This window comes from Balaenoptera musculus, chromosome 7, assembly GCF_009873245.2.
Source record: "Balaenoptera musculus isolate JJ_BM4_2016_0621 chromosome 7, mBalMus1.pri.v3, whole genome shotgun sequence".
Classification (NCBI taxonomy): domain Eukaryota; kingdom Metazoa; phylum Chordata; class Mammalia; order Artiodactyla; family Balaenopteridae; genus Balaenoptera; species Balaenoptera musculus.
In genome coordinates this window covers 35,192,263-35,220,212 of record NC_045791.1, presented here as the reverse complement: position 1 = coordinate 35,220,212, position 27,950 = coordinate 35,192,263, and the positions used below count along the sequence as shown (strand labels likewise).

At 37.2% G+C, this 27,950-nt stretch overlaps 1 protein-coding gene across 1 annotated transcript; it reads left to right on the top strand.

Annotated features, from left to right (window-relative positions):
* Window positions 1–172: 172 nt before the first annotated feature.
* Window positions 173–26,222, top strand: ARL5A (ADP ribosylation factor like GTPase 5A). The gene is made up of 6 exons (XM_036857327.1): window positions 173–468; window positions 10,536–10,596; window positions 11,058–11,205; window positions 13,595–13,678; window positions 18,591–18,742; window positions 21,797–26,222. The coding sequence occupies exons 1-6, from the start codon at window positions 423–425 to the stop codon at window positions 21,843–21,845; spliced, it is 540 nt and encodes a 179-aa protein (XP_036713222.1). The 5' UTR covers window positions 173–422; the 3' UTR covers window positions 21,846–26,222.
* Window positions 26,223–27,950: the final 1,728 nt, after the last annotated feature.

Genomic DNA, 27,950 nt, shown 5'->3' with positions numbered 1-27,950 from the left:
TCGGCACAGAAGCTAGGGCCAGGCGGGCACCCTTTCCCAGACCCCGCCCCCTCCGGCCGCGCGCCTGCGCCTTCCCGTGGCCTCCGCCCCGCCCCTCGCCTCCCCCGCCCGCCCGGTCGCCGCCGCCTGAGCTGCCCGAGAGGAGCTGGGGGAGGACGGTGGCCGGCGAGGCTCGCCGCAGACAACGCGGCGGCGATGTCCGCGAGCCAGGCGGGAGCCGCGGCGGCAGCGGCGGGTCCTCGCGCACGGCAGGGCGGCCTGGGCTTCGGCCTCCCTCCGGTTCCTAGGAAGCGGGCCGACGGCCAGCGCGGGAGCAGCAGCGGCAGAGACGGAGGCTCCGGCGCGTCTCTCTCCTCCCCTTGAGCCTGAGCCGGGGGAGGCCAGGCGGCCGGGGTGGCTGGAGGGGGGTCCGCTGCCCGAGAATGGGAATTCTCTTCACCAGGATATGGAGACTGTTCAATCACCAGGGTGAGGGGCTCGGGCCGAGCGCGTACGGGTTAGGGAGAGCGTCAGCCCTGGCCGGGTGGGTGGGGGTCTCCGAATACTTCCGGAGTGTGGGCGGCGCGGTGGCGCGCGCTCTCTGCGCGGGGTGCGGGCTGCTGCGGCTGCGGGCCTTGGGGCTGTTCGCGCCCACTCCCAGCTCGGGAAAGTCCCGACTCGCAGCCCTTTGTCTTAGGAGAGCTTCCTAAGAAATCCCTGCCTCAAATACACCCATTGCTCCGATTTCGACTGGGAGTGGAGAGGGTTTCTTGCCTCACGTCCGACGCCCCTGAGTGGCCCCTCTTGGTCCACGTTTCAGTCCTTTTTCCTTCAGTAGTTGGGTTTGCACACCACTGAGAAATGCTGGGGTTCTCTGGGATGAAGGTTACAGGTTGTGGCCCCAGCCGCACCACTGAGCACCCGAGGATTGCAGAATGCGGTAAAACCTGAGGAATCGCTCTTGGCTTGACCAGTACATTCAGGTTTCTGAGCCTGCCCTGCACCTCCACCCCGCCCTTCCCCACTTTGGGGAGATTCTTCTGCATCCTGAGTAGTGATGGTCCTCTCTCCTTTTGCCGTATTGGTATCTGTGTTTAAGGTTAAGCTTAAGGTCACTTTCCTACTCGTGTTGCTTATTTAGAGGTTTTGGGGGGCTGGATTAAAAAATGGTAAAGTGTTTCACCGAAAGCACTTAAAAATCATATGAAACATTTGTTAACTGTAGGTAATGACTAAGTTACCAGGTATGGAGTGTATTATAAAGAGATGCTTAAGTTCATCTAAACTCAAACATTGTCTTGAAATGCATATCAGATTTATTGAAATTTGTTACAAAATAAGTGTAAAACTGGGGAAAGAAGATACAGTTTTAACAAAAAAACTCCATAGTCATTAAGATACACTATAGTTACTGGTGTACTTTTGTTTCTTTTTAACTCAGGTAAGGTGATTCATCATCCTGGCTGTCAGTAACTTAGTTTGTGTTTTTCTCTTGTGTAAGCTGGTGGTGGTGTCACAGCCCAGAGTTTTCCAGTAAAGACTTAAATGAATGGTGGCATCTATTATGTACAACCATCCCCGCCTCCTCCTTCGTTATCCAGCTGCTGCTGTAAGAAGGCGATGGGAAGGGAGCAGAACTGGAACTTGTGATCTCTAGTATATCTTTTAAAAATATAAAGATGATAGTGTCGATCACATGATACTGAATGGAAGAGCAGTATTTCAAATGATTTTCAAATGATACAGAGAATTTTCATAAACTGGAGAAAGCCAGTTCTAATCTACACTGTCTCTGGCTAGCTGTGTCTGTTGAGAGAAGGGTGAGTGGGAACCAGTCACTTAACCTCTCTGGGTCCGGGTCTCACCTAGAACAGCAGGGATCTTGACTATATGACTGTGGAGCCCACAGATCCTGAAAACTTAATCTCTAGGTCTTAAGAATTGAAACTTAACCTTACTGTAATACTGGTGGTGCTTATAGTAGATAAGATCTATTCTAGTTTTTAAATCCATAATTTTGTATTATTTTTAGCAAAGCTAGTATTTCAACTCTGCTGTGAAATTCAGAAAGGCTTTGCTTGTTAATTGAGCTCTAGTCCTGCAAGAAAAATTAGGTATTTCCACTTTCTATTTTGAGTCAATGATAAAACTATTTGTCTCTGTAACTTAAGAATGAATTAGAACTTTGCCAACAGCTATTGCCAGTAGTAAATAATGATGTGTGCTTTGTTACCACTAACAATTGCTGAGTAGTGTTCTTATTACCTGTATTTTGTGGTAATTTTTGACTAGACATTTATTTCAGTGTTGGGAATTAATAGTAAGAAAAATTAATGAAGTTAAGTTCTAAAAATTTAGATGTCAATGTTGTGAAAATGTGAATAAACTGTTTCTCTCCTGTTAAATGATGTGGTTGTCTTATCAGCAGGGTCACTTTAAAAAATATTCAGCATTACATCTAATGTCAGGTACTTGTTGGTCTTTTTAGTTCTGTATTAAATTGGATATGTATATGTGTGTTAGATATATCTTGGATGCTTTATTTTACCTTCAGGAGATACAGAACACAGTCCTATGTTCTTTTCACATAAACTGTTGGAAGGAAATTTTGGGGGATTACAGAATTTGCTATGCTGATGAAACAAACTGTGTAACATCTCTCTCTCTCTCTTTTTTTATTTTTATTTTTTTTTGAGCTCCCTTTAAAACAACTTTTTCAGTTTAAGCTTAAAATGTGAGTACACAGTGAAACCTAATTGTGTATTGTTCAAACTTGAAAAACCAGAGGTTCCATTTAGGTGATATTTAAATCAGTAGGGTACAAACTTTGTCCTAGATGTTGTTGTATATTATCATTTTTAAAAGTTTCTACAGTCCTTGGAAGTAGTTATTCTTTTCTCCTGAAAAGAGGAAACTGAGGTACCAGTGGAATGAGTTTCCTAGACGATGCAACTGGTAAATGCCAGAGTTAAAATACTGCAGAAATATGCTGCTGACACTGGTCTTAAAGAAGTGACTGGCATCATTTTTTTGTATGAAATCCCCTCCCCCCCGCCAAAGGTGTTTCTCAGTTACTAAACTATAAGTGTTTACAACTTTAGGACTTTGAAGAGTTGCCATTAGTATCTTTTAGTATAGAAGGGCTTATGATCAGTACTCGGTTTATTAAACTCGTATTTTGAACACCTATTTTGTGCTGGGGGACTGTTCTAGATGGTGGGGAAAGACAAGGAACAAAACAAACAAGACCCCCTACCTTTATGTGGGGAGACAGAAAATAAGCTAACTTCATCATCTTTATAGATAAAATAATAACAGTTAATACTGACATGCAAGGTTAGGTTCTACATGTTTCATGCAGTTGATTTAGTCTTCACTTAACTGATTTTCTCTTAACCACAACCCTGTGAGGCAGATAATTCTCCCCTGTTTTAAAGGGGCAAAGAAACATTAGGTAACTTGCTTCAGGCACTATAGTTAAAAGTGATGGACCTTTTAGATAGAGATTTTAACCAAGATAGTCTAGTGCCTGAGTTAGTGCTCTTGAAACAAAACAAAACTTCCTTTGTATAAGAAGGATTCATGTTAGATAAAAGGAAGAACTTTCAGACACTAACTATGAACTATGAAAAAAGTTGTGAAGTTTCCTCATGGATAGCCTTGTTTCATTCTTCAGATTGGTTCTTAGAAAAGGAATGCTACGTTGTGAATGAGTTCTGGAGAAGCTCCCTGTGCTGCAAGACCTGGTGCTGGGAAAGCCACCTCTGCTTCTGTTGTTTTTTTCATTGTGTGGGAATTCAGAAGTGTAGAAGAGTACATATAGAAGCTGAGTAGCCAAAGGGGTGAACTGTGCCTGCTATTAAAAATTTTAGCTCCAAATTCACCCATTTTGCATGCTCTGTGGATACAGAACTGGGTCCTTTAAGTATTTTTCTTTTGCCAGCTGGCACGGTGTTAGGCTCTGTCGGTAGACGGCATTGGAGGGACCCTGAAAGAGGAGAGGGTTTTTCTTCCTGGATATGGCGTGCTGCTCAGCAGGCTCTGTCCTGCTCATGCGGTGTGGACACCTTCCCCAGTGGCTGGCTCTTGCAGTATGTAGTGGTCAGCAGCAGCTTCCTCTAGCACCCACTTCGGTTGGTCTCAGAATGGAGGCCCTCCAGTGAAATACCTCCCAATGAACAGTTTTCCCCAGCATCCTAGAGGGAGGAGTTCCAGAAAGATCCACTGGCAAGTTTGCATAGCTACTTCTCTTGACATTCAGTGAGCCCTGGCCCGGCCCTCAGCAAGGTCTGCATCTCAGTCCTGGGGAATTGGGGGAAATTCTCAGCCCTAGAGGTAGCAAATGCTCCGTGTATTTGTCATTCCTTTAATCTTTAGAGTTACTTCTGGTGAGCCAATCCCTCATTACTCCGATCCTCTGTAGTAGTTATCTTCTTTAAATTAAACTTTGAAAGTTCAAATTGCTATGTGGTTTCTGTTTCCTAATTGGATCTCTACTTTTGCCGTGTATAATTATTGCTTTTCATTCAGCAAAGTTTTTTCCCCCTGAAACTTCACTACCATTGCTATAAATCACAAGTTTCTTTTCAAACTTTGTTTTTATTGATGAATACTTTTAGATTTTGCAAATTGAATTTTTAGTATGTAGAGACTTGATCAGTTATCTCCCTTCTAACCTTTATGTCTTCCAAATCTGTTTTATTTATTCATTCATAGTTTATTAAGCACAAGCTTTATTCTAGGCTCTGTGTTAAGGCCTGAGAGAACTGTAGTAAACCTGACAGAAATGGATTTTCTGCTCCATGTGAGACAGAATGCACAGGGCTTAGTGATAGTTTGGATATGAGGTGAGAATGAAGAATCAGGAGGACTCTCAGTTTATCTGCCTTAGTATTTGTAGTATTTGTGTTTTCTGGCTTTGGTATGATTCACAGAGATAGAAGTCCTCCAGGATGACAGTGACATTTCTTTTTGCTTAATTTACTGACTGGTAGTTGGTAGGATATATATATATATATATATTGACTCTTAGAACCTGGCAGTAAACAGAACTGGTAGGCTGCCTGCGTATATCAAAAGGAAGTGAAGAAGGGAAACAAGCATTTTCATGACAAAACAGTAAAGTATTGATTGGGAAACTAAAGCCTAAGTGATAACTCAAAATTCCATCCAGGCACTGTGACAGTGTATAGTTGTTTTGGCTTATCTGAGAAACTGCAAGAATGCTATGGCATAGATATTCTAGAAGAAGAACCATACTAAGCAGTAAACTTGTCATGAATCACATGCATCAAAGAGTTGGTATAACCAAAAGTTTTATTACATTTTCCCATAATAACATCTCTTTGTATACATATTATATATTCTATGGAATGTTTGTTTTGAAGTGCATTATAACAGTTTTTAGCTACAAATTTGTGTTTTTCATAGAACATTGTTCTGGTAATGAGAGACACAGGTTGGGGTGGTGAAAGAACCTAAGGATAGTCAAAGGAAGTTGATTTAGTATTAGAAAGTGTGAAAAATCTAACACTGTTGTTGGGGATACACTGGCTCTTCACCATTGAGTCAGCACCTTTATCTTTGAGCCCATTGCACAATTATGTCTTAATTTTATAGTTCTCATTGTGACCCATGTGCTATACCTTAGACTTAGGAAGCTGTTATATAGCCATTGGTGCTTTATTGTAAAAACACACAAATATTCAAAAAGAGACAAGTCTTAGGAGGGAGTAGATATAAGTTGGTATTGAATGTGGCTTGTAGGAGTTTAGGTGGGGTGAAGAGGTGAAGGACCTCTGGATCATGGCCTCATTGGAATGCCCTCCAAAGAGATCTCAGACTGCTCCACAGAACATGTGGCTCCTTGGAGATTTTCTAGGTTCTGCACATGTTTGATGTGAGACTCTTTCTTTCTCTTTTTCTTTTTAAAATATTTTAACCACTAAAAACAAACCCCTCATGAGTTCAAATACGTTAGCTTGCATTCACTTGATTGACTTTAGAAATCTGCTTTCTGTCTTAAGAGTTTGGAGGAATGTTTGCATATTTATGCATTTGTAGGTGACAGGAATTCATTGTGTTTGTAAAATTAAATAGAAGAGGGAGGTTGTTTCCAGTATGGACAGTGGCTTGAGTTGCATCTTTACTTCCCCTATCAACATCTCTGACACTCTTTTCTCCTGTTTACTCTCCACCATGCCAGACATGAATTCTCGCCCTGTATCGTCCACCAAACCTTCTCTCCCCAGTGTGCTTCCTTTATTTCTAGGTACTAGTGAAGAAAGACTTAACAAGACTTTACATCTTTATCTACCACAGGTTATGTTATCTAATTTCAGCTTATTGATTCTCTAGTTCATTCATTCATTCAGTGGCTGTAAAAGATGTGTCTTGAAACTGTTCCCTCCATTCTGTCCTCAGCTGGCAACTAACTTGTGTTAGGAGGAGCTGGAATCCCGTTGTGAGCCTCTTCTGCCATCTGCTTTATCTCAGTGTATGTGTGTTTATTGCACAATGGTTTGTTCACAGTAGTTTCACCTTATCATGTTCATCTTGTGGTCAAGTATGATACAGAATCTTTCTTTAGTTGTTGGGTTTTTGGGTTTTTTTTTTTTTTTTTTTGCCTAGTTAGTCCTTCCTCACAGAAGTGGTAGAAGAGTACTGTGTTTGAAATCAAGAAATAAGTCCAGTGGGGCATGGCTAAATTAAGGAGACCACTTTCAAAAACAAAACCAGATAGGGTTTTCACCTTAAAAGCAAAGGAGGCCAGATAGTTTTTCTGCTGATACGTCCTACTATTACTCAAAATACCTTTTGAAACTCCTTTTAGAATTTCTTTAGAGACACATTTAAAAATCATATCATTTGGGAATCACACCTCATTTAACAACAAAAAGGTAACATTCGTCTTAGCTGCCTTTTACCTTATGACTGAGATGATACCACGTGGCTCCCCTCCCCCTTTAAAATCAAATTCATCTTCAGAACACCATTGAGAGTGTTCAAGACAGTGTATCTCAGGCTCTGAAAGCAATGGCAAGAGAAAAGTAGCAAAATATTTTGAAAAACAGTAGCATGGTTAGAATAAGTGTTTAACCTCCTTAAGTGATTAAGGGCCTTGTACGAGACAGTGCTCTTGTATTTGTGATCTCTGTGTGTATAATTCATACACACAGATGCATTTTTTAGTCAGTCTGTAGTTATTTATCATAGATCCTTGCCTAAATTTGTATTTGCTTTTGCCCCTATTTTGTACTATTTTTAGAATATCATTTCTCTCATTGGTCAGAATAATTGTATTTTCTTCCTGAGTACTGGCAAGTCTGTCTAAATTTAGTCCTGCAGCTAATACATAGTGGTTTACAAAATGATGTTCCTGAAACTTAAAAATAAGTTGACTTTTTAAGAATTATATTATTAAAAATTGGTATTCAAGTGAGGAACTAAAAAAACTTTCATCCAAGTCAGCGGTCAGAGTATAGCCCAATATGAATTCTGCTTATATTAAAATGTTTGCATTGCTTGTATTACTAGAACTGAAGAAGATATCTGTCATCAAAAGGGGAATGCCTAATTTGGGGACATAGAAAAATATAGAGTCAGGCAAAATTGCCATGCCGTTTAAAAACTTCCCAGGTAAAAAGGTACCCTGCTCCAGGGACTCAGTAATCTGGCCCTGATGCAGGTATGGCCCTCCTGTGAAGATGGATTTGTCAGTCACCACAGCCTTTAACACTCCCTTTGATGGGATTCCATGCTCCCCAAGTAATCTTCTGATTTTAATTCAGTCACCCTACATACTTTTCCTTAGGCAGAAACTGCACTTGTCAGGTAGTTTCATTTTCTCAGTTCCTTCCCCCTAGTCATCTCCAAAGATGGTAGACTGGGCCTGCATTTTTAAAATGACTTTTAAGAACCTGCGTGGGGGGAGCATGGTGAAGTCAGTTTAGGACCCTGGTGGTTCTAAGCTGCCTGCTCTTCCTTCACAGAAATGAGTGATTGGATAAAATGGATTGTATTAAAATTTTCTATTTACTTGATGTTCGTATTTTTGTACAACAGGAGGTACCTATGTAGCATTAGGAATTCCCCTCTATGGTTAATGTCAACTATCTGGAAAACATCTACCACCTGACTGCAAAAGCTTTTTCTTAAAGATCTCCTTACTCTTAGGTATTATAATCCTTAGCATTTATTATTTATAGAATGAATATTAATTAATTCAGCATTTACTGAGTACCTACCTTGTACCAGAAAAAGTTGTAGTTACTAGGAATATGAAGATGATTAGCATGTGATCTATATACTTGAAGGGTGCCTCATTAAGCTGAGAAGATTAGTGAGTGTACATGTAAATTATTATAAGTGCTGTATCCGAGGTGTGGCAGAAGAGCAGGAGAAAGTGATTTTTCTTGAGAAGCTAAACCTTAAAAGATTAGTAGGAATTCTTTAAATGGAGAATTGGAGAGGATAATTCCAGCACAGGTAAAAACCATGAGTAGGGGTAGAGAAACGTTTGCCGTGAACATACGTGGCAGCTTATGTAGGGAGAACAGCTTGAACTCCAGCTTAGATACCTGGCGGTAGTGGTGAGGGATAATAAAGCTGAAGCCTATTCATTTGGGACTGGCTTTATTTACAAGGCTGAGAACTTGTACCTTGTTTTCCTGTCACACTGGAGAGCCACCATTTAAATAAGAGAGTGGCATTATCAGTTTTATTGTTTCTAGAAAGATTACTCTAGAAACAATAGGAAGATGGACTGGAGATAGTCTGCTTAGGTACAGTAAGAGATGAGGAGTACAACTAGGATAGTGGGAGGAGACAGGTTCGGGATATATTTCTGAGGTAGAATAGCACTTGGTGACAAATTAGATGTTCGGGTTGAGGGACTCCAAAGGCATCTGAATTAATGGTAATACCATTAAGCAAATTAAGTAAGATAGAATTAGGAACAGGTTTGAATATTGGGTTTTTGGTTATGTTGAGTGGCACTGTGTCTATCCACTAGGTAGACTGGAGTTTAGGAAACGTTTGGGAACATGGATTAGGAATTGTCTTTCTTGGTGGTAGGCACACCCCATGTGCTGTCTTAATCATGACATAACCCTGAAAGAGAGGTAGTGTTGTCCCTGTTTTACAGTGACAAAGCTAAGAGAGAAATAAGTCATTTGCTCAGGGTCACATAACCACATGTATTTTTCCATCTTGCTTCAGTTATCTATTACTGTGTAACAAGCCAATCATAAATTTTATGACTTAAAGGAATAATTTATTACTGTCCCTCGTGGTTCTGTGAGTTCACTGAGCTCAGTTAGGAAGTTCTGGCTTGGGGCTCATTTGATTACATTTGGATGGCAGCTAGAACTGGAGTCATCTCCAGCTCCACCTGGCTGCATACCCAACCAAGGTGGCTTCTCTATTTGTGTGTCTGGCGTCTCAGCTGGAATGGCTAGAACAGCTGGGGGCAACTGTGTGTCTCTCTCCGCAAGATCAGTCCACGTGATTAGCCTGAGCTTCCTCACTCATGCATAGCAGTCTTGGGGTAGTTGGACTTGTTACATGGTGTCTGGCTTACCCCAGGGGAAGTTGTCATAGAGCCAGGCAGCAGCTGCAAGGTGTGTGATAATCTAGGTGTGGAAGTCATACAGCGTCACTTCTGCTGCATTCTTGTGGTTAAAAGCAAGTCATAGGACCAGCCAGGATTTAAGGGGGGAACTATATAGGGACATGAATATCCAGAGGCCATCTTTGGAGATTAGCTTTCTCCACACACTGCCGTCTTTCAGAATAGTTTTTAGACAGCGCGGCAATAGATAGGCCCCAAGGTGCCTTGTTAAAATGTGAAAGGAGTGCAAGAAGACAGCTCTGGGAAACATGAATGTTTGAAGGAAGACCCAAGGAAGAGGAGTCAGTGGAAAAAAATAAACATCAAGAGACAGAGTAAGAAAACTTGGAAAAAGTGATGCTTTAGAAGCCAAGGGGAGAGGAAGCTGCTGCCACCACAGCTATAGGTCCTTAAATTTGGTTAGAAAGACCCTATGGTTCAAATGTACTCAGATAGCTTACAGTTGCCTTCTGCCAGCAACTTTAAAAGGCTGCCCTTTTTTTCCCTTCCCATTCACCCCATCTCACCTATACATACCCAGTTAAGGCCTAAAATTCATATTTAGAACTTATACCCAGTTAAGGCCTAAAATTCACATTTAGAACTTAAGTGACTTAGTCCAATGTGAAACATTTACACCTCAAGTCATCCATAAATTGTTGTGATTACATTTGGGATACTTTACTGAGAGTAGGCTTCCATAGAGTGGAAAGAATGTAGTGCTTCTGGCTTCCTTCAGAGAGATGAGAGTTCTCTGTGTAGAATGAGGGGGATAAGGAGGTTAGGCCAATGGCGTACTTCTGGTCTTGCTGTGATGTTCTTTTGAGTTACAAGAAGGTATAAAGTGCCACGTACTGAATTATACCATAGCTGGAAAGAATGGGTGAAATGGGAAAATTTTTAATTTTTGTTTTTGATTAATCACTGGTGTTTTTCTTTTTTTCAGAGCACAAAGTTATCATTGTTGGGCTGGATAATGCGGGAAAAACTACCATCCTTTACCAATTGTAAGTACTAACTACTTAAAATTTTTTATTTTATTGTTTATAGTTACTTTTTCAGCCTGAGTGGTATTTGATTAATGAAAGCAATAAAAAATTATATGGAATCCAAGTTACTCTGTAAGAAGGCAGGTTGGCCATGAACCAGGAGCCAAATTTAAGCAACTGTTTCTAGAGAGCTAGAAATTTATCTGACATTGAGCATGTTGTTCAGTTGTTTTGCTTATAGAGAGTAGAGAAATATTTGTTTCTATAGTTTCCTGGAATGAATCTAGAGTATTCCAGATAGTCCACTACCTAGCTCCACCTCTGTTTAAACCCTTCATTCACTCTTATGTGCTAGTGGAAAGGGGACATTTGGGTACAAAATATAAAAGGAGGTCATGCTGACTTATCCCTTAATTGAAAAATGTTCAAACAATCTAGCTTCCTTGCTAACTGTAATATATTTGAACTTTTTTTCCCAGTTCTATGAATGAAGTTGTACATACGTCCCCAACAATAGGAAGTAATGTAGAAGAGATAGTGATTAATAATACACGTTTTCTAATGTGGGATATTGGTGGCCAAGAATCTCTTCGTTCTTCGTGGAACACTTACTATACTAACACAGAGGTATGTTTCTTAATATACTAAGTCTTCTATGAATATAATACCTGGGAAACACCTTCCAGATATGAACTCTTATAGCTCATCTTTTTGAAATATCACAGTATGTTAAATATAAGTAGAGTTTAAACATAGTGGAATCTTTGATTCCCTCTTTCAGGGTCATTGTTATGTATATCCATTCTCATTGAACCTCTGTAGGGAGAATTGGTGATTGATTAGTCTGATTTTATATTGATCCTAGAGCTTGCCTTAAGTACTTGTTTTAATAAAGAATTCCATTTCACAGTTTGTAATTTCATTTCTCTCTTACTATTTATTTGCGTCTGCGTAGAGGAAATCCTAGTTAGATGAGAGGGCTCTGATGGTTTGAATTCTTGGCCAGAATTTTACTATGTGTTTTCTTTTTTGCAATATAATTGCACATTAAAGAATTCTTTTTCTTTTGATTATAAAGCAATTTAGACATAATCATGTATTTTATTTACATATTATTTGCCAAGAGAAAATGTCTGACATTTGAGAGCTTCACTGTATAGACCTTATAAGATGAAAGGCTGTGACAGTTGTTTCTGTAGTGCTGATTATAAGTTAATAAATCTCTAAATGTATATACAGATGAATATTATGTCAGTAAGACACTATTAAGTGTCTCTAATGACTTGATCCCCTAACACTCCATTAAGCATTTGATTATGTCTTTTGGAGAAGGAGTATATATAATTAGTATTCCTATATAAAATGCTGCAGGTATCAAGTTCATGGCAACACCTTGAAAATTAATAGCTTTGTTAAGAAGGCTTGGAGTAGAACAGGTGTTATAGTGATAAAACCATGTATCAGTAAGGTCTCAAGTGAGAGAAGAGGGAAAGTAGCAGTTCTATTATCCTTCTGCATTATGGTTGATGAAATCTGAAGAATAGAAAAGATCCTGAAAATTACTGTGGTTTATTTGGAAATGAAAAGATAGTTCTAAACAATAAATAGCACATACTAATAATAGGCAGTCAGAATTAACTTGGGCATAACAAATGCCATCATAAAGCAACTATATCTGCTCCTGTTTCCCTGGTGCCTTTTGGTGTTCATGGAATTGAAGAAGAGGCACACTGTAGCTCAGTCCTGCACAGCTCCTTTCGAGTCTTTGATTGCATCTGGTCTCATCGTCAGTTCAGGAAAGAGTTGTGCCACTTATATAAGGAAGAGAGCATGGTTGTTTTTTTTTTGTTTTTTTTTTTTATTTATTTATTTTTAATTTATGGCTATGTTGGGTCTTCGTTTCTGTGCGAGGGCTTTCTCTGCTTGTGGCAAGTGGGGGCCACTCCTCATCGCTGTGCGCGGGCCTCTCACTATCGCGGCCTCTCTTGTTGCGGAGCACAGGCTCCAGACACGCAGGCTCAGTAATTGTGGCTCACGGGCCCAGCTGCTCCGCAGCATGTGGGATCTTCCCAGACCAGGGCTCGAACCCGCGTCCCCTGCATTAACAGGCAGATTCTTAACCACTGCGCCACCAGGGAAGCCCGAGAGCATGGTTTTTGATATAGATTTATTCTTTCAATTTGCTGATTTTTAAAAAATTGATTTCTTTAACTGTCACATTACTTTATTCTCATACGCATGGCCTTTTAGTTTTTTTATTAATTAATTTATTTGTTTTTATATTTGGCTGTGTTGTGTCTTTGTTGCTGTGCGCGGGCTTTCTCTAGTCGTTGCTGTGTGCGGGGTTTCGCTAGTTGCGGCGAGCAGGGGCTACTCTTCGTTGCGGTGCGTGGGCTTCTCACTGTCGTGGCTTCTCTTGTTGCGGAGCATGGGCTCTAGGCGCGCGGGCTTCAGTAGTTGTGGCACATAGGCTCGGTAGTTGTGGCGCCAGGGCTTAGTTGCTCCAGGGCATGTGGGATCTTCCCGGACCAGGGCTGGAACCCATGTCCCCTGCATTAGCAGGCGGATTCCCAACCACTGTGCCACCGGGGAAGCCCTCTTTTAGATTTTTAAATTGATATTAATAAATAATGTCTATCTGGAAGTAACTTAAATTTAGGATCATATTTTTGTCTTACTGACTTATGGTGCAAATAGGCCCATTAGCATTCAAGATATTAATTTAGAAAACAAACATGTTACATATTGGTTAGAATATTAGCAGAATATTCTAAAAGAATGATAACATCATATTGTCTTTTATTTTCTCTTAAAAAGTTAGTAAATATGTTTGAATTAAGGATCAGACCTTTAGGCTTCACCATGTATAGCAGGTATCTCTGGTTTTCCAGTAATACCATACCATAAGGTTCTAATTTCTTGATAGCTGTTAGCCTGTAAATCAAATAAACACTTGATAAATTTTACAAATATCAAATTATGTAATCACTAATGATTTTTTTTTTTGTAATTTTAGTTTGTAATAGTTGTTGTGGACAGTACAGACAGAGAAAGGATTTCTGTAACTAGAGAAGAACTCTATAAAATGTTAGCCCATGAGGTAAGTAGGATTCTGGCATTAGATGTACGGGGGTGGGATATTTCTATCACCTTTGTACTTTCTACTTTCTCATGAGCATACTATTTCAAATTTTTTAAAAAATTCTTTATCTGCTGGCCATGCCTGCTTTATAATTTTGACACTTCCCAACTTGGAAGCGTATCTGGAAGCAGCAGAAAGATTGAGGAGTCAGTTGTAGTATTTTAATTCCGTTTAACTTAGATAAATTTGGTCTAGAAGTTTTCCTGGCCAAAAAGACCTAAGTTGACTTTCATTTTGCATTTTAAATAGATTAATTATACAGACGATTATCATTAGAAATGAGATTTTACAGTGTCAGGGACACACAGCAAGTCTTGATTGTAACTCAGTTATCTGACTAATATTTAAATTTGTTGCTCGTAGGTCTCTGATATTGTTTCTTTAACTGAACAAAACTGTTATAACTAGCCACATTTTCTTAGTCCTTGAGAAATATTACTGGTAGCATAATTTGAAAATTACATAAACTGAATAATATAGTCAGTAATGATAATAGTAACTATAAAATCATATAATATTTATAAAACAGTCGTATCTCTCTATCAGCAGAGTTTTGGTTCTAGGATGCTCACGGATACCAAAATCTGAGGATGTCCAAGTCCCTTGTATAAAATGGCATAGTATTTGCATATAACCGGTATGCACATCCTCCGGTATACTTTAAATCATCTCTAGATTACTTATAATACCTAATACAATGTAAATGCTATGAAAACGTGAGCAAATTCAAGCTTTGCTTTTTCGAACTTTTCTTTTTTTTCCTGAATATTTTCAGTCCGAGGTTGGTTGAATCTGTGAATGCAGAACCCACGGATAAGGAGGGCTGACTGTAGTGGCAATTGATTATTTTTGCATGCCTTTTATTGCAGATGTTACTTTCTCAACTCAAAGGTGGAAATAGAAAAGTTAATATTCAGTGGAATTTTAATAAAGCTTAAGAAAACTGGGACATCTTTGTAATGAAGTTCTATATTAATTTTAATATTGATTCAATGGTTTGCTTTTGAGATTTTCATTAAGAATTTTGGTGTGTTTCAGACGTAAGGAAACTTAGTAAAGTGGTTATGTAAACTGAAGTTTCTGTTTTGCTTGTGGTGATCATACCCACCAAGATGCACCTTCCCCTGTTTTGGACTGATTCTAGCAGTTGTGCTAAACCCTTTGGGGTTTTTAAAAAAAAACACATCTTGCCTTTGTACATGTATTTAACAGCTTTCAGTTCTAGTTTGAGAAACAGTAAGCAATAAAAGAGGCAGGGGACTAAGGATTTTTTTAAATTTCCCCTTTGCATTTTACAGGAATGCATCATTCTTCATTTTATACCAAAGGGTTGTTTTATGAAGACTTTAGAAAAAGAAAAATAAGACACAAAATGTATTTGTCTCTTGACTATATTTTTTACTCTGTAAACAGGTAGCCTCCCTATTTGATTCTTACTCTAACTGGCCAGTATGTCGGAGGATCAGTATTATACAAAGCCCAATAGTAGGGCTCAAACAAAGTCATTGAATTTTATAAGTTGGGTCATTAACTTGGATAGATCAATTAACCTCATCTGTTATGGATTAGTACGCTGAGGCCCAGTAGTTTATGGGACTTGAATTTAGGTATTCACGTCATTCAGGCTCTTTGCTAGGAAAAAAAAGTAAAAGCCAGAAATAGGGCCTAGCTGGAAAGTGAAAGGAGAAGGGATGAGATTACCAGAGAAGAAGGGAATTACAGATGAATTTGGGAGCTAGAGTAAGCCACTTAATAGGGTCAGGGAGAGCCAAATAGGCAGAGTTCTGGAGAGGGACATCCGGATCAAGGATGAGAATGTGTGAAAAACAAACTTTGACATGGGTTAGTCACATGTTTCATGCATACCACAAAAACCAACAGAGTCGTATTATCATCACCAATAATGATTCTTTCTATGTATTACTAAATACAGAGCTATAAAACATTCAAATACATTTCTGAAAGCTTCATCTTAAATGAAGCATAAAACTTTGAAACTCATGAATTTTTAAAGTTCCAAAGACAAAAGGATAGATGAATTTTATTCAGAATGACTCAACTTCTAGGAATTATCTTCACAAAGGAAGCTTTGCGAAACAAACTGACAACTACATATGGCATATAGAAGTTGCTAAATAAGTATGCCTTGCATGTGCTGTTATTCATTTTCTTGACTAAACTAAAAAATATTTTTAGACTCTGAAGAACAGAAGTTGATATGTAGCAGAAGTATGTAGCAGAAGTTTTTCGAAGTGTTTAAAATGGGTGATGTACGAAAGATCACCGCTGTTTTCCTTGTACTTTGACCTCTTGTTAAGTCAAGTTGAACAGCCTTAACCCAATGTATCTCTTTTCTACTATTATCATAATGCATAATTGGTTGTGAGGTTATTTCATAAAAAGTAAAGGAAGATTTTCTTTCCTCTCTTACTAAATATTTAAAAGTGGGTAATATAGCTTAAAAAAAAAATCAAGAACCCTAAATAAAAATATTTGAGCCTGTGAAATCTAGAAAAAGTACATTCAATATGGATTTTTTTTCTTTTCTTTTTTTTAGACCTTTCAGTAAATGACTTTATTTCTTATGTTTTCCAATTTTCAGTCCAGGGGCTTCTCCAAATAATTCTGTTACTAAAAGTGATGAAGATAGGTTACTTGTAAATAAAATAGCATAAACTATGTGTCCTAACTTGTGCCAAGTATTTCTGTTGTCAGATATTTCTAAAGTGTGTTCTCTGAACATGCCAGCATTAGCAATCCTGACCTATATAAAAGATTTCAACACACACTGGCAAGAGATAGTGAAACCTAGACGATAGGAAGATAGGAATTAAATCCCATGGAAAGTCCATCTACTCAATGATTCAGCCATATATCAACTATTGATAACTGTTCCATGTTCTGATTAGGATAAGAGAAAAAATATCCATATACTTGATAATGTATATGTGCACTAGTTATAGTTCATCCCTTCAAGTTTTTGCCTTATATAAATAGACAGATGAACTGAACTATAGGTGAAACAAATTGAATAGGAGCTCTTAAAACTTAATGTTCTAGAGTATCCCTTTCTGACCAAGCTCTTCAGGTAACTGTCCTTATCTGTAGTAGTGTAGTTGCATCCTGCAGAGGGCACTGTAACTAAGTCAGCCTGCTTTGTTATATAAAGCATATTGCAGAACTCCTTTTAACCAAATAAGAAATGTACTACTTATATTTTTTATTTGCATCAGAGGGAATCAAAGAAGTCATCGAAACTCTGTTCTAACAAGAGTAAAATAATGTGGAGCAATGTCAGTTTAAACCTACTGAACACTTTCTTGCTTCAAACACACATACATGATTGAAACCGAAATATTCCACTAAGATCCCTAAGAAGAAGGTGGCATTCAACACAGCTGGGAAAACTTGCAGACATAGCACCAAAACCTTAGTTTTCTCAATATCTCTTAAAATATATAGGCAGAATTTTATGAGAGTTTAATCCACTTGTTGAGTGCATCCGTCATGGTTTCTTAGCCCAGGATCCACTAATGGACTTTAGGATATCTATTAACACCCTAAAATCATGCATAAACTTTTTTTGGCATAAACATATATACATTTTCATGAGGGAAAGGTTCATAACTTTCCATAGGTTATCAAGGAAGCTCCCGGCTCTAAAAATGGTTGAGAGAGGGGAAGGTAGAGTACAGCAAAAGGGGACGTAGAACCTTTGGTCTGCTTTGTGAGTAGAGTGTTACATCAGTCATTTGGGGGCATGCACAAGGGTAAAGCTAATCCTCATTTGCAGAGCAATAAGTGAACTAACATTTGTTGAACTGTCGCCAAACCCAGGTACTGAACTGAGTGCTTTAAATGTAGTAATTCGTTCATTCAAACTACATCCCCAGGAGGTAGGTGGTGGTCTCAGCATTTTACAGATGAGGGGCAGCATCTATAGTAGGAAGATCTCAGCTCAAACCTGGCTCTATTATTGAGTAGTTATGTGACTCTGTATGAGTTACTTACATCTGAGTCTTAGTTTCCTCATCTGTAAAATGGGAATAGTAAAGCCTATCTTGTAGCAGTCTTGTGAGGATTAAAGAGATTTTATTCAGGAAATGGTTAGTATCATGGGTGCTTTGCTCAGATTAGATACTCAATAAATGTTAGTTATGAGGAACAGACTCAGAAAAGTTAAAGAACTTGCCTCAGAGTCAAAGCATAGAAGTGGTAGAACTTACTATCTAATTGGGAAATTTGATAAGTTTAATGGTAGTCTAAGAAGGCCCTATCAAATATTCAAAGCTAACACATCTTCATGGACAGAGATAGAAGAGCTAGATCTCAGAAGATGAATAAGATTGGTTTAGGTTAGCACCTTCCAGTTGAGAAATGTCCTAAGGCCTAAGGTGTATATTGTATATAATGAGTTAGTTTATTTCCTAAATAAACTGTGAAGAAGGTTGTAACTTTAGGTATAGATACCTATACCTAAAGTATAGATTGGGGTAGAATTTTGAAAAGCTGTTGAGTCCCATGCTAAAGAGTAGTTCTTAGTAGCCATAGAAGCCTAGTTTTGGGTTGGGGAAAGGGTTAGATATGTATTAAATTGGAAGATGTGACTGTTTGTTAAATATAGCACTTAGGACCATAAAAATGTAATCTAGGACTGTAAGAAATATGTAAATCCATACAAGTATAGATTGATTTTTTTAAATGTGTTCAGTTTGATGTTTACTTTCCATCATAAGAGCTATGAGATACTTTTATGTCAAGTAGTTGAGAAATTCTAGGTTACAAAGATTATCAAATATAATCTGTTAATTAAATTGGAAAATGTATGAAAAAAATGAACTGGCCCTTACAGTTTTGTTTGCTTTTATAGGACCTAAGGAAAGCTGGATTGCTGATCTTTGCTAATAAACAAGATGTTAAAGAATGCATGACTGTAGCAGAAATCTCCCAGTTTTTGAAACTAACTTCTATTAAAGATCACCAGTGGCATGTCCAGGCATGCTGCGCTCTTACTGGCGAGGGGTAAGATGTCTTCTTCATGAATAGCATGTATTTAACTTTGAAACATGTATTTCTTTTTAAAATCAAATATTTAAGGTTACCATATACAGAACTTTATAAGGGAGAGATGTAAGACATAGTCCATGTCTACAGTGAGAGAGTTTTTAGCTTGGTTCTGTAAAGAATTAAACACAACATACACAGAATACACATAAACATACTGAACTAATGCATGTGAGCATATGGATGATAGAGTTGCTGTAGGAATTCTGAGAAATGGGCTTGTCATGAGTCTGGAGAAGTCAGGAAATAGTTCCTGCACTGGCGGTGCGACTTACAGTCTAAGAAAGGAACTAACACTTGCTGAGTGTGTCCTTGCCTTGAGTGCTTTCTATAGAGTGTTTCATTTATTCCTAATAATCATGTAGACCAGTTGTTTTTAATTCACATTTTATGCATAAAGAAGCTGAAATAGAAGAAGATTTGCATGTGGGACTAGTGTGCGGATATGCCATCAGTGCTGTCAAGAGGGAGTTGCTGCACTTAAAAAAAATAAGAGTTAGAATTGGAGAGAGTGTGGCAGGAGAGGGTGCCTGCAGTAGAATTTTGCCCATGTCTAATGCCCAGAGATGAAAGGATTTCAAGAAGGCAGTGGTTGTTAGCATTGTTATATGTAAGATATATAACATATAATATCTATACGTGGCATAGATAGATAGTGTCAGTAATTCAATATTTGGTTTACTCTTCACTGTGGTCTTAAAAGGAAGGGAATTTCTGCCACCTCAGGTAAACTCATCTGTCTATGCCACAAGCTTCTGCCCTTTCCTGACACCTGAAGAACCTCAACCCCAAATTTAAGACCTTTATTTAGAAGCCTTCATGTATATATTTAAAAGGAGAGAAAAAAAAGAATTAAATTGGAGATGAAACTGAATCTTAGTGAAATAGAAGCTACTGTTACCTGATTACAGATATTTGGAAGAGCATAATTAGATCCTCAAAGAAGCAAATCTGTTCATTAAAAAAAAAAATCAGACAATACCAATTGTCCACATACTTATTTAAGTAAAAATATCTTTTACATATTTCTTTGTCAAATAGTTTAATACATGTCAAGATGCATATATAGATATAGGTATATCTTTATATATTATCTTTGTCTATCAAAGGTCTTCAGGCAAAAGCACTGATTATAATACTAAATTTGACAGCAAAGACAGATCATCTAGGATTGATAAAAGATTTAACTTATATACTTTGAGTAATTGTGTGGAAAATATATCATTAGTTAGGATACATATGAACTCTGGCAGTTTTATTTATTTATTTTTTTTTTATTTTATTTTTTTAATTAATTTATTTATTTATGCCTGCATTGGGTCTTCGTTGCTGCGCGTGAGCTTTCTCTGGTTGCGGCGAGCGGGGGCCACTCTTCGTGGCGGTGCGCAGGCTCCTCACTGCGGTGGCCCCTCCCGTTGCAGAGCTCAGGCTCCAGGCGCACAGGCTTCAGCAGTTGTGGCTCACGGGGTTAGTTGCTCCGCGGCATGCGGGATCCCCCTGGACCAGGGCTCGAACCCGTGTTCCCCTCATTTGCAGGCAGATTCTCAACCACTGCACCACCAGGGAAGTCCCTGGCAGTTTTATTTTTAAAAGGGGACATCAACAGATGATGGTATCTTTTCAATTTGGGGTTTATGTAGACTTCCATTTGCAGCAGTTGGCAAGTGGAAATGTTTGGTTTGGGGGGTTCTGTTGTTTCCCTGTGCAGTCTGACCACCTTGGTCTAAATTCTTGGTTTTAGTATTGGTGACATTTTGACTCCCACCTCTGCCATTTGCTAACCTCTCTAAGCCTGGGCTCCCTGTGTAATATGGGAAGGGTTCTGGTCTTAGTGTTGTGAAGATTAATGGAGATAATGGATATTAAGTGCTTAGCGCAGTTTCTACTTTGCTGTTAAGTAACTACTATACCTTTTAACAGTTTGGAATTAAATAATTTACTCACCTATTATTCTTATTATTTTGTATCATTTCCTATGAGTAGTTTAAAAGTAAGGAATCGAGTAATAGCAGAAAAGTATGGGACAACACCAAAACAACCATTTATTTACCTCATTGCCCTTTTTTCCCTTCTATTTCTATCATCTTTTACATTGTTAGACTGCTATACAAAAATCTGAGTTCTGGCTTTTTAAATATTAATATAGTAGCATAGTTTCTCATATCTGTAAAAGCTCCTTGTAGATAACGGTTAATGCTTCATAACAGTGCTTCATTTTCTTATAAAATTATATGTACAGCCATTTCTCTCTTACTAAACATTTAGATTCTTTTACTACAATGAATATCTCTTTCTGTATTTTGTATTATGCTCAGTTATCCATTGTTCAGTGGTAACTGGTGTTAGTGATATGAGATTTTATTTCCTTCAGATTTTTAAAATATGTAGATGTAACATAAATATTGTGTGCATACTTTGTTTTAACAACTCTACTATATATTTAATATCCTGTCATTTCTACTTCATTTATATCATGAGCATTTTATCATATTGTAAAATAGTCTTTGAAAGGAAGTTTTTAATATTTTATCATATGAATGTTCCATAATTTGTTAAATTTTTCCTCTATTGCCAGACATTTAAATTTTACTTTTTCCTATTAAGAATGTTTTCATGAACAGTCGAAATACATAAACCTGTCTTTATCTCTGATTATTTTTTAGGATACATTTCTGAAAGTAGAAAAAGGGGTAGAGTATTGATATTTTAAACATTTTTGATACTTCTTGCTAAATTACTTTCTGTGGGCATTCACTGTGTAATTATTGAGCTCCTTGTATGTGTCAGGCAGTATTCTAGGCACTAGAGGCATAACAGAACCAAAAATATACAGATGCACTCTGTGAAAGTATGGCTTCACCACAATAGCACCAACATTGAATATTACTGATTTTTTAATCTTTGTTGTTTAGGTAGATGAAAAATGATATCTTCTTTTAGTTTGCTGTTCATAGCTTTTTAGTTCATAGCTAAAATATCTTAGTTAATCAAGATATTTTATTTTCTTTATAGATTATGCCAAGGACTTGAATGGATGATGTCACGACTTAAGATTAGATGATCTCTACTGACCTATTCTCATAGACTTTGTATAAATGAAGTGCTGGACTTTACCTGAAAGCTGCAAAAATTAATGGTTTAGATATATTTATAATAAACTGATTTAAACAGTTAAACTTTTTCTATAAGAAGAAAAATTAAGACCACTTATTTGAAAACAAAGATGAAGTCTCACCTTTCCATCTGCTTTCTCATTAATTCCTTCCAAAGCAAGGTCTTAAAGCTGTGATGGACATTTTTCTCATAAAGAATCCTCTCAGGACATTGTGTAGCCTGTGGTAAGTACAAAGGGAGAGGAGGATATTTTTAACTTTAAGAGCTTTATTATCAAAAGTATTTTGCATAGGGTTGTGTAGGTATTGTGTATATACCTCAAATTCGAGTTAATGGCTTTGATTTATGTTCTTAAAAAAAGGAAATAACACAAAAATTAATAATATCCTTAGTTATAACCATAATGAGATGAGTACTGGCATTGGTGGTAAGTGCCATTTTGTACTTCCCCTATGTTCTCCGTATCATACTAACCAACCCCCAAATCATTGAGCTGCTCTTAAAAAAGAAAGAAAAGAAAAGAAAGGAAAAAGCTTGACATTGTGTACCTAATTTTTTGTTGACCAAATCACATACATGGAAACATGTAGTCCAGCTGAGTGAAATATCTGTCATATTCTTGACTTAGTATTACTAATGGGCAGAATTGCACATTGAGCAATCACCAGATTGCCCCCTTTACTGGACCTTATGCCATCTAAATTTACTGAGTAAATTGTTAATCTATTTTCAGTCAATCATTAATTGTGATTAAAATTATCAAGTGATTTTTTTCAGCATTAATTGGAAACTGTTGCATGAAATATGTCTACGCAGAGAAGAAATATCACACTATAAATATTATCAAATAATTTAGCTACAGTCTTCTTAGATATTAAATTGTATGTCAAGCATTTAAAAGTCAATTTGAGATGAAAAGTAAAGCATACTTTCTAAGCAACAAAGATAATTTCTTAATTTGAAAGTTTCTTATTTCTTAACTTAGGAGTTGGAATAGTTTGAGGGTTTTTTTTGTGTCTGTAAGTTTTCCTGTATCATCTTAAACCGCATGAGTGCGTTGTTTGACAATTACAAAATACGAATCCTTTTTAATGCTTTTAAGAATTTGGTTTAAATATTGGTCAACATAATGTATTATTTTTACTAAGAAGTGACTTGGCCCCAAAACCTTTTACATTTGCTAGGTTTTTTTTTTTCCCAGCATCTGAAAGTCTGAAGTATTTCTGTTATAAATGTAAACAAACTTATCCTAAATGTGTTAAAACATATTCTTGGGTACTCTGTTGGTATATCTTTCATGGCCTGAATATCTGGTGACTAATCCCAAACTGGCATGTTTTAGAATATTCAAGAAAAAAAAAAACTACTTTTGATACCGACCTTTTAGATTTCAAAGATTTTGATGAGAAATAATAGTACATACTATAAGTATTGACAAAACTTTGAAAGTTCCTTTCTATAAAATATAAAATGCTCGTTATATAAATCCAAGTCAGGCATGGGAAATCAGTGTTTAAAATTAGATGTTTTGTGTTTTATATGTATATTATAATGTTCAAAATGCAAGTATAACATTTTAATATTTGTCAACTTGCTTTTACAAAAGTAAATCCTAAATTACTAAGCTTTATTTGTTCATATGTCCTCATACTTTTTCAAATCACTGTAAGAAATTGCTTGTATATTAAAAACCCAAATCTATTTTGTAGATGTTGCAGTGTCATCAGAGACAGATATTCTGTAAAGTAGCCCAGCAAATCCACACCTTTTATCCTTTTTGTCTTTTAATTTGAATAACCATGGTTTAGTCCCTTGAATTGCTGCCACATCAGTTCAACAATATACCAGCACATTCCCTTGTCATCAAGGTGTTAGCCAAAATTTATTCTTAATTGGATGTTTAAAGCATGTCCTGCTCTGTTACAGTTGGTTTAGTGATTGACATGGCATCATGAGAATGCATGAAATCTTTTACCACATTTATGAAACATGCTTTTTTTGTTATATTGTACCCTCCAGGCCAAGCATTAGAAAAAAGTGGTACCTTTATACTTGTGCATAAAACCAAAATTACAATGGGAAAAAATTTTTAAAATTTATGTACGAAAATACATCGAAGTCATTGTAACAGTATTACTTCCAAATAACATGGAAAGCCTCATGAATATTGGTGACTTATATGTAGTTTTTAAGTGGAATTAAGCAAAGGGCAATGGTTTTGGTTTTTTAATATGCTACTTTTGGGTGTAAACAAACATTTTATTTAGGGTTATTATGCTCAGCTTTGAAAAGAACAAAGCTTCATACCTCTGTACATGTGTCTGGATTTAAATAGCCTATATTTGATACTAATTTTGAAAGTTGTGCAACTTCTCTTGATATCTTGGTAAAAGTAACCATATTGCTATACGTATTTAAATGTTTAATTTTGTCATATTGCATTTAGGAAGTATATCTTACACAGTCTAATAAGGATTCTTGTTTGAAATTTTTCAGTTCTATCTTCTTTGGCCCTCATGGATGGGCAAAGAATACATTGAAGGCAGGTAGTTTGGGGGGCAGGGGAAAGTGGGTAGGGAATATGACATTTTGCCTTAAGAATAAAAAAGTGCTTCAGCACTGCTGTCTGGCATTTTTAATGCAGGTAAAGTGCTTTTAGAAGCGTGGCATGGAATAGAAAAGAGTGTCTGTTTTCTGGTCTTCAAGAAGTGCCTAGTAGGTAGTGACAGCAAGATCAGAGAGAAGTGCAGTGCACTGAGGAAGGGCCGGAAGTCCCTGAGATGTTCTTTTCTTTTCTGTCTGAGTGTATAGTATTAAGATGTCTAGAAATGGGATTCTGTTGTCCCCTCTCACAGGCACTTTACATCTCTTGCTGTGACTACGGCAACCACATACAGTACAGACAACCTCAAAATTTGTTTATATTAGTGCACATAGAAAAACTGTAGACAGCTTTCTAGTTTCCTCTGCAGGCATTTTTGGGAATATATCTGTAGTGTGTTCTACTTTGTATATAAGGGGTAGTAGCACATCCCAGATTATCTGTGGACTTTGGAGTCATCTTCTCTCAGTTACCCAGTCGTATCCTGGAATCAATCCATCTTTCAAGGCTGGGTAGAGACAAGGTTTCTTTGCATGACTTAACTTTGAACTCTCCCACTGTCCAAATATAATCTGGAACTTCTTGCTTTAAGATTGGCTTTCCCATAGCTCAGCCATCCCCTGCTCTCCTGTATCTTCATTGCCCATCAACGAAGATACGTTATCTCGGTCCTAGAGATATTCTAGACTTTACCCATATCCACTGTTCTCCAAACCACTAGTTTCTGAGTTGGTTCTCTGGTTCTTTGCTCTCCGCCACTGGCTTGATTCATTGATTTGCACTTTGCTCATTAGAGAGTATTACCAGAGTTGTTGAGTACCTCACAAGACTGGCTTGCTGTGTGCACAGCACATAGATACGTACCAGCAGTAGAGTCCTTTAAATTATACTCTATTTAACATTTTAATACTTCTTAATTTTAGCTTCTCACAATGAAAGGTAGATTCAGAAAGATAAGAGAACTACCTAGACTGCCAGCTCCTTGAGCTACTAGTTAGATGTGAAAAGGATTAAGTTATATGTGTATTATCTTCCCATTACCAAAAATGAGTTACGTTTTGAGGAATAAAAGACACCAAACCAAATTCATATGTAGTGTTTAACCTGAAGACATCCCCACAACCTCAAAACCGTAGACCACATTCCATTTTTTCCCCTCATGTTTACTTAAAGAACAAAGGTAAACATTAGCTGTCTAAAGGAATTAGTAATGAGAAGCCTATCTTTACAAAATAAACCTGTTGAAATGGACTGTAAAAAACATCAAAATTATCAATCACCATGTATTGACACTATAGATGCAGATATAATATAGACAATACTTTTTTAAAGTTCCACTTACACAAAAAATAAAACTTCTATATCATGCTCCCTCAAAGAATGTATGATAATTTTAAGACCAGAATGGTGGAGTAAAGGAAAGAAAGAGAGAATTTAAAAACCTTGGATGCTAAAAAGTGACTGCTTCTATTAAATCCTAAAATCGTGTGTGGGATTGTGAAGAAATTGTAACAGGATACAGTTGGATTAATTATGCAATATTTCTTATCGAATGTCTAGCCCTTGTGTATTGTTCTGAAAACTAAAGTTTGAATCTTTATGGTCTTGCCTGCTAGATATTGTGTTCTTTGGTAGAAAATTCCCATAGTCTGTACTCAACAAGTGCCTAAAACTGATTTGTGTTGATTTTTTAAGTCCATCTAATAAATTATACATGTTTTCTATGGTATTATATGTGCTTGGCTTACTGATGATACAGCCTTGAGGGTTTTTAAGTCATAGTTTTTGCTTGGTTTGACTAAAAAGCCTTGAAACTGAAAATACCCATCTTAACCCTGAGTAAACCATAGGTTAAGGAAGCAGGAGCAAAACCATTTTTTCTCTTTCCTAATACAAATATTCCATGACCCTGGTGTTAGTTAATGCAGAGACTAGAAAAATAAACTCTATTTCTGTTTTTTTAAAATAATTTTAACACACAGAAAATTATATTGTGTTTTAAAAATCTTAGTAAAAGTTTGTTGCTTGTGTAAGAGTAGCCTCTTAATTCTCATACTTAGTGGTTAGTAATTTTGAGTCATATTGTTTAGATCTTGAGCCATTTCATGTGTGTGCACACCAGAATCCTTCCTCTTTAGATTCTCCTTATAAAATGAAATATTTGATAGAACTCTACTATGTTTCTCATGTTCATTCTTCCTTCCTTCCTTCCTTCCTTCCTCCCTCCCTCCCTCCCTTCATTCCTTCTTCCTTTCCCCTCCCTCCCTCCCTTCCTCCCTCCCTGCCTTCATTCCTTCCTTCTTTCTTCCTTTCCCCTCCCTCCTTCCCTCCCTCCCTTCCTTCATTCCTTCCTTCTTTCTTCTTTTCCCCTCCCTCCTTCCCTGCCTTCATTCCTTCCTTCTTTCTTCCTTTCCCCTCCCTCCTTCCCTCCCTCCCTTCATTCCTTCTTTCTTCCTTTCCCCTCCCTCCCTCCCTTCATTCCTTCTTTCTTCCTTTCCCCTCCCTTCCTCCCCTCCTTCCTTCCTTTCTCTTTCTCTCTTTCTTTCTTTCTTTTTTGACTGTAAACTCTGGGGGCAAAGACTGTATTTTCAGTGATTCACAATTACATTTTGTTTATATTTTAAACAATCTTGCATGAAAAGTGAAATGTATATATGATTTTAATTATTATAATATATACTGTTCTCTTCCAAAACTTCTTACATTGGTGATGTAAAGAAGTCCTCTAATTATTTTTGCTTGAAATAGTCCTTTAGATTAGAGTAGCCTTTTGTTACATTATGTCCCTCTATGGTTCCTTAAGAGGAAGTGATACCTGCAGAGCACTTTTAAAGATATTTTCTGGGTTAATGTTCAAGATAACACATTGAAAAGGAAGCTATAATTATGTCTAATGAGGGCTCTTTTGGTTGCTAGAGATGAGAAAAATGAATATTAATTTTAATTTGTGCTTAAAATATATTTTACTAACTATTGATTTTTAAATATGACAGATTTATCTTGTAGATATTAATCTTCCTTGCTTATTGTATTTTCCTAGAGAAACTAGATGAAAATGTGTTCCAACTAGTCTCTATATATTGACATATGTGCTCTATGTATATTGACATAATTGAAGCTGCATTTAATACAACTAATTAGAAACCTTTTGAAAATTTTTAGGTTTGTTGTATTGGAATTTCTAATATGATACAAGGTTTTGACTCAAGCTTTGTATGCAAGAAGAGGTGAAAATTTTTTCTTATCTCTTTATCATTTATTAACTTGTATTTCTCTGTATCCTAGGAAAATTGTACATTCAAGGAATATTCCAAAGAGTGATAATCTTAGAGCACTTGGGTGCTTTTGTATTTCATCAGTGCTGATACGTTAGGTACCTAGGGAAATAATGCTTCAGGGCCTTCTTGACAAGACAACTTCGTGGGTGGCTGGGGGATATTTATGTTTGTG